The 11,156-nt window shown below is 34.5% G+C and overlaps 1 protein-coding gene across 3 annotated transcripts in view; it reads left to right on the forward strand.

Annotated features, from left to right (window-relative positions):
* Positions 1-11,156, forward strand: part of TOGARAM1 (TOG array regulator of axonemal microtubules 1) — a 79,463-nt gene that overhangs the window by 20,552 nt on the left and 47,755 nt on the right. For 2 of the 3 annotated variants that reach the window (XM_036842246.1, XM_036842244.1), the window contains exons 4-6: positions 5,664-5,969; positions 7,262-7,524; positions 9,520-9,752. In XM_036842246.1, the coding sequence (XP_036698141.1) occupies positions 5,664-5,969; positions 7,262-7,524; positions 9,520-9,752 (802 nt within the window). The remainder of the gene's footprint in view (positions 1-5,663; positions 5,970-7,261; positions 7,525-9,519; positions 9,753-11,156) is intronic. The other variant, XM_036842245.1, reaches the window with a different exon arrangement.

Raw genomic sequence — 11,156 nt, forward strand, 5'->3', positions numbered from 1 at the left:
TCCATAAAGTTTTTCTTTATGGTGTTATTCCCAGTAAAATAGTTTATCTTTCTTAATGATATAGGTTTTTTTCCCAAATCTTGACGAGATACCTTTGTGACTGGTGATTAGTAGAAACAGAGAGGCTTCTCTGTGTTGCTTAGCCTCTTCCTGTTTTGGATATCCCTGAATGATTACATTACTTTTGTAGAGTACTTCCACTCTCAGTGTTTAATCAGATCTTCATAGTAGCTCTGGTTTTTATAACCTCTCAGAATACTTGTTAGAGCAGCTACTAAAGGAATATCATGTTTTTCTAAGGTCAAGGTTTAACTTACTAGTAGGTTGTGTATGTAAATTTGTGACCACTTAAGTCTCCAATAAGATTTAGGTAGAAGTAGAGGTCCTAAGCATGTCAGATATGAATTAAAAGTAAATGATATATGATATACATAGTCATTTAAGTCTTAAGAAAAATGTTTTATTTGTTATATACATAAGCTAGGTCTGTTGTCTTAGAAAGTCTTCAAAAAAATTTAAGGAAAATTTGAGGGAACCCCTAAAAGAGTACAAATAGACTTTTTAAATTGAAGTATAGTTGATTTATTAGGTTGGCCAAAAAGTTCATTCGGTTTTAAGTAAAAATAAAAGACACATTTTTCATTTTCACCAAGAACTTTATTGACTAGCATATTCATTAACCAAACAAACTTTTTGGCCAACCCAATACAATATTATGTAAGAAACAGGTGTACAATATAGTGGTTCACAACTTTTAAAGGTTATATTCCATTTATAGCTATAAAATATTGGCTATATTCCTTGCATTGTACAATATATCCTTGTAGCTTATTTTATACATAATAGTTTGTATCTCTTAACCCCCTACGCTTATATTGCCCCTCCCCCCCCGTCCCTCTCCCCACTGGTGACCATTAGTTTGTTCTCTATATCTGTGAGTCTGCTTCTTTATTGTTACCTTCACTAGTTTGTTGTATTTTTTAGATTCAAATGTAAGTGATATCACACAGTATTTATCTTTCTCTGTCTGACTTATTTCACTTAGCATAATAGCCTCCAAGTCCATCCATGTTGCTACAAATGGCAAAATTTTATTCTGTTTTGTGGCTGAGTAGTATTCCATTGTAGATATATACCACATCTTCTTTATCCATTCATCTGTTGATGGACACTTCGGTTGCTTCCGTATCTCAGCTATTGTAAATGATGTTGCTGTGAACATTGGGGTGCATGTATCTTTTCAAATTAGAGTTTTTGGGTTTTTTTCGGATATATACCCAGGAGTGGAATTGTTGGGTCATATTGTAGTTCTATTTGTAATTTTTTGAGAAACCTCTGTACTGTTTTCCACAGTGGCTGCACCAATTTACATTCCTACCAACACTGTCTGAGGGTTCCCCTTTCTCCACATCCTTGCCAACATTTGTTATTTGTGTTCTTTTTGATGATAGCCATTCTGACAGGTGTGAGGTGATACCTATCTCCTTGTGGTTTTGATTTGCATTTCCTTTCCCTGATGATTAGCAATGTTGAACGTCTTTTCACGTGCCTGTTGGCCATCTGCATTTCCTCTTTGGAAGAATGTCTATTCAGTTTTTCTGCCTATTTTTTAATCGGGTTGTTTGTTTTTTTGGTGTTGAGTTGTATGAGCTGTTTATATGCTTGGATATTAATCCTTTATCAGTCATATCATTTGCAAATATTTGTTCCCATTTAGTATGTTGTCTTTTCGTTTTGTTGATGGTTTCCTTTGCTGTATAAAAGCTTTTAAGTTTAATTGGGTCTCATTTGTTTATTTTTGCTTTTATTTCCTTTACTTTAGGAGTTGGATCCAAAAAAATACTGCAGCGATTTGTGTCAAAGAGTGTTCTGCCTATATTTTCCTTTAGGAGTTTTATAGTATCCGGTCTTACATTTAGGTCTTTCATCCATTTTGAGTCTATGTTTTGTATATGATGTTAGAGAAATGTTCTAATTTCATTCTTTTGCATGTAACTGTCCAGTTTTCCTAGCAGTACTTATTTGAAGAGATTGTCTTTTCTCCATTGTTTATTCTTGCCTCCTTTATTGTGGATTAATTGACCATAAGTGCATGAATTTATTTCTGGGCTCTTTATCTTGTTCCATTGATCTGTGTGTCTGTTTTTGTGCCAGTGCCATACTGTTTCAGACCATGTAGTCTGAAATCAGGGATTGTGATTCCTCCAGCTCTGTTCTTCTCTCTCAAAATTGTTTTGGCTATTCGGGATCTTTTGTGCTTCCATAGAAATTTAAAAAATTTTTTGTTCTAGTTCTATGAAAAATACCGTTGGTATGTTGATAGGCATTGCCCTGAATCTGTAGATTGCCTTGGGTAGTATGGTCATTTTAACAATGTTGATTCTTTCAATCCAAGAACACAGTATATCTTTTCATCTGTTTGTGCCATCTTCAATTTCTTTCATTAGTGTCTTATCGTTTTCCAAGTATCAGCCTTTTACCTCCTTGGGTAGGTTTATTCCTAGGTATTTTATTCTTTTTGCTGCAATGGTAAATGGGATTGTTTCCTTAATTTCTCTTTCTTTTTTTTAAAATTTATTTATTCATTTATTTATTTTTGGCTGCATTGGGTCTCCATTGTGCACACGGGCCTTCTCTAGTTGCAGCTAGTGGGGGCTACTCTTCGTTGCAGTGCATGGGCTTCTCATTGTGGTGGCCTCTCTTGTTGTGGAGCATGGGCCCCAGGCACGTGGGCTTCAGTAGTTGTGGCACACAGGCTCAGTAGTTGTGGCTCGTGGGCCCTAGAGCACAGGCTCAGTAGTTGTGGCGCACGGACTTAGCTGCTCCGCGGCATGTGGGATCTTCCCGGACCAGGGCTCGAACCCATTTCCCCTGCATTGGCAGGCGGACTCCTACACACTGCACCACCAGGAAAGCCCCTTAATTTCTCTTTCTGATAGTTTTTTCATGTTTGTTTTTTGGCTGTGCCACACGGCTCGAGGGATCTTACTTCCCCAACCAGGGATTGAACCCAGGCCCTTGGCGGTGAAAGCGTAGAGTCCTAACCACTGGAGCACCAGGGAATTCCCTGATAGTTTGTTGTTATTGTATAGAAATGCAACAGATTTCTGTATATTTTGTATCTTGCAACTTTACTGAATTCATTGATGAGCACTAGTAGTTTTCTGGTAGTGTCTCTAGGATTTTCTGTGTATAGTATCATGTCATCTGCAAACAGTGACAGTTTTACTTCTTCCTTTCCAATTTGGATTCTTTTATTTCTTTTTCTTCTCTGATGGCTGTGGCTAGGACTTTGAAAACTGTGTTGAATAAACATGGCAAGAGTGGGCATCTGTGTCTTGTTCCTGATCTTAGGAAATACTTTCAGCTTTTTGCCACTGAGTATGTTAGCTGTGGGTTTGTCATATGTGGCCTTCATTAGGTTGAGGTATGTTTCCTCTATGCCCACTTTCTGGAGAGGTTTTATCATAAGTGGATGTTGAATTTTATCAAGAGCTGTTTCTGCATCTACTGCTATGATCATAAGGTTTTTATTCTTCAATTTGTTAATGTGGCATATCACATTGATTGATTTGCAGATATTGAAAAGTCCTTGCATCCCTGGCATAAATCCCACTTGAACATGGTGTAGGATCCTTTTAATGTATTGTTGGACTTTGTTTGCTAGTGTTTTGTTGAGGATTTTTACATCTATGTTCATCAGTGATATTGGCCTGCAATTTTCTTTTTTTGTGGCATCTTTGTCTGGTTTTGGTATCAGTGTGATGCTGTCCTCATAGAATGAGTTTGGCAGTGTTCCTTCCTCTGTAATTTTGTGGAATAGTTTGAGGATAGGTGAATTGATAGAACTCACCTGTGAAGCCATCTGGTACCAGAGTTTTGTTTGTTGGGAGTTTTAAAACTACTGATTCAATTTCAGTACTGGTAATTGGTCTGTTCATATTTTCTATTTCTTCCTGGTTCAGTCTTGGGAGATTATACCTTTCTAAGCAGATAAAACATGGTACAATGTAGTGGTTAAAAGCACAGGCTTGGGAGCCAGAGTGCCTGAGTTCATATCCCAGCTTTATAATTTCCTAGTGTGTGATTTTTAGCAATTTACTCTGTCATTTTTTTAATGTATAAAATAGGAATAGTACCAACACCACAAAATTGTTGTGAGGATTAAATTAGTTAATACATATAAAGTACTTGGAACACCACCTGGCACATAAACATTAGCTCAATAAATATTAGCTCTCATCATTGTCATCATGGTCTTCATCATTATCATTATTACCATTATTGGATTAATTATCTGTGTAGAAAATCCAAAAGGATATACAGAAAACTATTAAAATAATAAATAATTTAGCAAGGTTGCAAATATAAAACCTGAAAGGAAAGGTCAGTAAAGCTCCCAGACACCAGCAACATTCAGAAAATGTAGTTTTTAGGAAAGATTACAGTATCAACAGAATGTGTAAGTATCTGGAAATCTAACAGAAGATTTGCATACCATTTATTACGAAAACTAAACTACTTTTTTGAGAGACATAAAAGAAAGCCTGAATAAATTAAAAGAGATCCTATATTTTTAAACAAGGAGACTCAGTGTCATTTCTGTCAAAATCTCAACAGGATCTTTTATGGAACCTGACAGGCTAATCCTGAAATTCATTTGAAAGAATGGAGGACCAAGAATGGCCTAGATAATTCTAAAGAAGATCAAAATGGAAGGAGACAACATGATTACTATAGTTAACACTGCTGTGTGGCATACATAAAAGTTGTTACGAGAATAAATCCTAAGTGTTCTCATCACAAAGAGAAATTTTTTTTTCCTTTTTTCTCTTCTTTTTATTGTATCCATGTCAGAAGATAGATGTTAGCTGAACCTATTTTGGTAATCATTTCACAATGTGTATATATATATATATATATATATATATATCAAACCATCATGGTGTGTGCCTTAAACTTATACAGTAATGTATGTCAACCATCTCTCAATAAAACTGGAAAAAAAATGGAAGGAGACTCATCCTATCAGCGTGATGATAAATAAAACATTGTGGGGGCTTCCCTGGTGGCGCAGTGGTTGAGAATCTGCCTGTCAATGCAGGGGACACGGGTTCGAGCCCTGGTCTGGGAAGATCCCACATGCCGCAGAGCAACTAAGCCCGTGCGCCACAGCTACTGAGCCTGCGTGTCTGGAGCCTGTGCTCCACAACAAGAGAGGCCGTGATAATGAGAGGCCCGCGCACCGCGATGAAAAGTGGTCCCCACTTGCCACAACTAGAGAAAGCCCTCACACAGAAACGAAGACCCAACACAGCCATAAATAAATAAATAAATATTAAAAATAAATAAATAAAACATTGTGGTGCTAGTGCAAGAACAGACAAAAAGACTAAGGCAACCAATAAGAAGCACCTAAGAATAGACCTAAATATACATATGGGAGATTTATAGATGAAAGAGAAACAATGCGTGGCTCAAAAAGTGGCACTGGGAAAACTGGACTATCTATATAGCAGAAAGTTAAATTAGGTCTTTACCTCACATCGTACAAAAATATAAATGCCAGATGGGATTAAAAACCTGAATGTGAAAAGCAAAAAAACTTTAAACTTTTAGAAGATGTGTATAAATAAATTACATTCTCTTTTGTTTCATTACAGTTAATGCTAGCCTAAATTTTGGCAGTAAGACACAGCAAACATTTGGTAGTCAGAGAGAACGTACTTCATCATACTCTCGTCCAAATCCAAGTTCAGGAGGCTTCATTCTTCCATCCTGTCCTCTCTCATCACCTCGAACTAGTCCAAAGCACACGTCTCTTACTGTATCTCCAAAGAAGTCCCAAGATAATTCCGTTAATTTCTCAAATTCCTGGCCTCTTAAAAGCTTTGAAGGAGTTTCAAAGCCAAGTCCGCAGAAAAAGCTTGTCAGCCAAAAGTCGTCTGATCCTACAGGTATACATGATGGTAAAAATTAATACTTTGTTCAAATTTATTTATATGTTCGAATAATTACTTTGAAGTTTGGGTTGTTAGATCTTTAAAAGCTGGTAAATTGCATTTTATTTCTCTGAATTAGTAAATATTTAAGAAAATATTTAACAGAATGTTAAATAGATCAAATGTGTAATATAAAATTCAATTGAAATTCTCATTTCTTTTTTTTCTTATATTGCCACTTCAAAATCCTTTTTCGGAACTAAACAAATAATAATGCTTTATAATGTACATGAACATGAACAGCCTGAGAGCCTACTAACAAGTTTTAGCTTTACAAATATAAAATATCATTCATATATTTACTGTAATGTCTAGTATTTATACAACATTTATTGACTATTTACTCTCTGTTACAATTATTTTGATGGTTTTTCTACTACTTGTTATTAACTAAAATATTCTTTTCTTAACAATAGCCCACTCCAAAATCATAAAATTAGCATGTTAGCTTATTTAAGACAGAGTCAGTCTCAAAATAAAAAGTCTATTAAAGGCAAGCCCCATGTCCCAAATGCTTTCCTATCCCTAGCCCCTGAGGTCAGATATTTCACCTTTAAACTATCCTACAACACAAATGTTCCAGTTTATAACCATAAGGTCAATTTATTGCATAGTCAGCCGATTTTATTACTTTCTCTTAGCACTGAGTCTTCATTCTCTTCTTTAATTTATTTCTGTATTTGTCTTTCCTCCAAAATCAGATGTTGTATTGAAAGCTGAGACATTATTCAACTTGTTCTCCCTAGTGCCCAGTATTACTGCTTTGCACATAGTAGTCATTCAAGTGTTGCTTGCATAGTTATATCAAGCCAGATAATTAACCCTTCTAGCTTATTACGGACTTTACAAGTATTAATCATGATGATGTGTATGAAGAAATTTCACGGAATTCCCTGGAGGTCCAGTGGTTAGGACTCCGTGCTTTCACTGCCAAGGGCGCGGGTGCAGTCCTTGGTCAGGGAATTAAGATGTCACAAGCCATGCGGCGCAGCTGGAAAAAAAAAAAGATTCACTTGGTATATAATATTTTTATTTGATATGAAAGGATTTTGGGTGGTCCATTTTTGTTATATTTGTTAGGGGACACTGATATTTTTATCTCATCTTAAGTAGCAATCTTTATTTCTAGTAAAATATAATGTGCCTTTTAATTTAAAAACACCTAATTCTAAACACTTGTGATTTTAATGCTATTGATTACTGTTTTTCAACTTGAAGTTGAAAAAAAAAAAAGAGTACAATATGTCTTTTTCATGCAGGAGAAAATTCTCAAGAGAAACCTTCTCCAATTCAACTTACACCTGCCTTGGTGAGATCACCATCTTCCCGACGAGGCTTAAATGGGACCAAGCCTGTACCTCCCATACCACGGGGTATCAGCCTTTTGCCTGATAAAGCTGATTTAAGCACAGTGGGACCCAAAAAGAAAGAGCCAGATGACATTTGGAAGAGTGAAAAAGATAGTCTTTCAATTGATCTTTCAGAATTAAATATCAGGGATAAAGATTTGGATCAAGAAGAGGTTAGAACCAAATATTTTCAGTAATTTTTAAACGCTTGTAATTGTCTATAAATAATAGTTGTTATTTAAGGAAAAATCAAGTACTTTTTATCCCATAACGTGGTGTCTTATTTGTAAAAATATTTTATGTTCACAATAGAAAACGTGGAAACTATAGTGAAGTATTAAGAAGAAAATTCATCACACCAAATTCCACTACCCAGAATAATTTATCATTATCACTCTAATGTCTTTCCTTCCAGTATTCTGTGCATATATTATTCCTTTTCAAATTAAAAGTACAGATAATATAGCAATATACCCATGCACTAACCCCTCCCAAATGAACAATTTGTCATATTTGTTTCCTACTTTTTTAATAAATGAAACATAACATAGTTCCCTCCCTAATCCAGTTTCTCTTTCCTCTTCACCAGAGGCACCACTGTTACCATTAGTTTGTGTTTTATGTATTTATGTACTTTTTATATTGATATAGTAGTATTTTGATATATTTATAATGTATTCATATAATTGATTTTGGCTTATTTCTAGTCTTTTGCTATTGCAAACTATGCTGCAGTAAACATTCTTGGGCATGTCCCTTGTGCATACATGCAAATTTATTTATCTTTATGAAATTGACATCATATTGTATTTTCATCTTTGAATCCTAGATCACTCCATTTATACTATAAAAATGTATTGCCAATATGATAACTCCGCATATTAATTATGCCAGAGGAGGGATGTGGCTGCTATGTTACTTTAGATTCAGAGCACTATTTCCACAGATGCTTCCTTTTTATCATTTCAGTTTGCCTGATGTCAGGTTGAAAAGTGTTTTACATTAAATATGTAAACTGAAACACCCAATGATGATATTTTGTGGTCTTATTTTAGCCTGTTTTTAAGACGTAAGGCATCGTGTACTGATAGTTTGCTCAAAAAAAATTAATGCATATTCATTTAAAAAGCATTTCTTTAACATTAAGCATGTGGAAAACTAACTTATAAAGAATCAAAATTGGTTCTTAATGAATTAATTAGTCATTCCAGCTTCTAATTGCTTGTAAAATCTTTTCTTGTTTTTTTCTTTTTGCTTTTGTTTTTGCAGTTATAGTCCAGTGGTACTATGAAGGGAATTTATTTACAGGAAACAAACTTACAGAAGAGGCATTTTCCTGTGTAACTCATAAATTTCATCTGATCCTACATATTGTTTTTTATGATAACTTAAAAATAGTCCTTTTAGTGGGTAATTGAAAGGGTAATTTCTTTTTTATAATTATTAGTAAATATAGGTAGATACTAATGTTTTTGGATATTCAACCTTCCAAGGATTTACTAGGCAAGTGGCTGTACTATTGAATCAACTATTACAATTGTTATAATCAAAATATAAACAAAACACAGCTTATGTATATTTCTGAGTTCCTTAATTTGTTCAAGGCTCTATTCCCAAACTTAATATATATGTGATAAAGATTTCTACTCTGCATTTCTATAAATACTTGTCTTCAGAAGTTACATACAATGATCTATTATTCTCTGAACTCTAACACTGGCAAGCTTGATGTAAACTTCAAATTTAGAAAGCTGATTACTTTTTGCTGACCTTCTCATAGAGCTTCTAAATAGCCACATCAGCACACTATTGACCTAAGGTTAGATGGACCTCTGTGACTTCAACTGTGCTACCATCTGATTCAGTGATTCACCTGTGAATGAATTTTTACAATATATTGGTCATTGTACCCAGTGCTGGAAATACCATGGTGAATAATATCTTGAGATCCTTCCTCTTAAGGAACTTATAACCTAGGAGGTTGTTTATAAATAAATACCTGAGTGATGAAATCTGTATTTATACTATGTACAAATATGTTAACATCCCTCTTGTTAGTATTGGATTGAAGAGTGGCTAGCTAGGTATAGTTATTGGAGTTTGAAATCTAAGGATAACTTTTACTTATATAATTATTTTGTAAAGTTAATTGTTTTAATTTTTTTCAGATGCAGAGCTCTCTTAGGTCCCTTCGTAATAGTGCAGCTAAGAAAAGAGCAAAACTGAGTGGCAGTACTTCTGATCTTGAAAGCCCTGATTCTGCAATTAAGCTCGACTTGACTGTGGACTCTCCATCTCGATCTTCCTCTCCAAACATCAGCTTTTACAGTGAAAGTGGAGTTTACAGCCAAGAATCTTTGACTTCTTCTCTGTCGACAACTCCCCAGGGGAAGAGAATAATGTATTTTATTTTTTGACATGCTAAATGAATTCTGATCTGTAATTTGTAGTCTGAAGCTCTAATATCATATTTAAAAAAAAAAAAAACTTTAAGACCATTTTCTAGTTTTTGAAACGTTGAAATACATTTAAAAGACAACAGAAAATTTACAGATATTACCTTGGTTGGCTTTGGTTTGGGGTGGTGGTGGAGAGACAGAACACAACCCCAACTAAATTAATATAAATCCTAGTCTCAAAGCCCCACTTATTCTTATGCCTATCTAAGATGTATCCTAATATTCCTTGTCCTTTAGCTCTTTTCTGTATCATTGACTCTTTGGCGATTGACCAGTAGCTGATATTGCTGTTTTCGTTTAATAATTTTCGTTTAAAACTCAGCACCAATTTCCTCTAATCAGTGGATAAATTCCACCCAGCCATTACCCAACTATTTCTTATATTTTGTTATTCCATTATCTTGTGGGAATTTAGGACTCCATGCAGTAGCTTTTGCAGCCCTCTCAGTAGTTTCCTTACCGCAGCAGTGCTAGAATTAGAGTCCTGGTCACCCCATACTGACAGCATAGCAATTCGACAAACTTTTCCAGGTTACCTCAATAACGTTTAAATCTTAAACAGTGATCCTACCTTGATTTCTGAAAATCTCTGTGACCCTATTCTAGAATTTTGGGGAATCCTTTCCCTCTTTATTGTATTTTATTTTATTTATTATTAAATTTTTATTTTTTATTTTATATTGGACTATAGTTGATTTGCAATGTTGTGTTAGTTTCAGGTGTATTCCTCTTTATTTTAGACAAAAAACCTAGGAGTAGAATTACTAGGTCTTGGGTAGATGGACATTTAACTTTTTAAATAAGTGCTAAGCAGTTTTCTAAGATGCTTGTGCAATTTTGTACTCCTGTCAGCAATGTATGAGAGTTCCAGTTGTTTCACATCCTTATTAACCTTTGGTGTTGTCAGTCTGTTTAATTTCATTTTCCTTTGATTTTATCCATACCATGTTTACATATAGAGGTAAATATTTAAAATTAAATTTAAATTATTTTTACTTAAGTGAACTAGAACCTCTAATAGGTAGAGATTACATAATCCAAGGAGAGATGATGTTCTGTGAACATTAATGTAAAAGGGTGTTTTATTTCAGCAGTTCATAGAATTAAACCAAATTTTTGTGTCCCATTGTGAGAGGTTTGTCTCATTCCATGATTTCCTTCCCCACATTTTTTAGCTGAAACAGCAGCTTATTTTGCAGTTGGAAATTTTTTCTTACTGGAAATTCCTTTGTTGTAATTACCTATGTAGAATAATGCAATATATTTACAAAATGAATTTGGAATGGCTACGTGGGCTGGTGAAGTAATTATGTTTACATTAAGTTACCAGACATTTAAAATATATA

The sequence above is a fragment of the Balaenoptera musculus genome, chromosome 2 (genome assembly GCF_009873245.2).
Source record: "Balaenoptera musculus isolate JJ_BM4_2016_0621 chromosome 2, mBalMus1.pri.v3, whole genome shotgun sequence".
In the NCBI taxonomy this organism is placed as follows: Eukaryota; Metazoa; Chordata; class Mammalia; order Artiodactyla; family Balaenopteridae; genus Balaenoptera; species Balaenoptera musculus.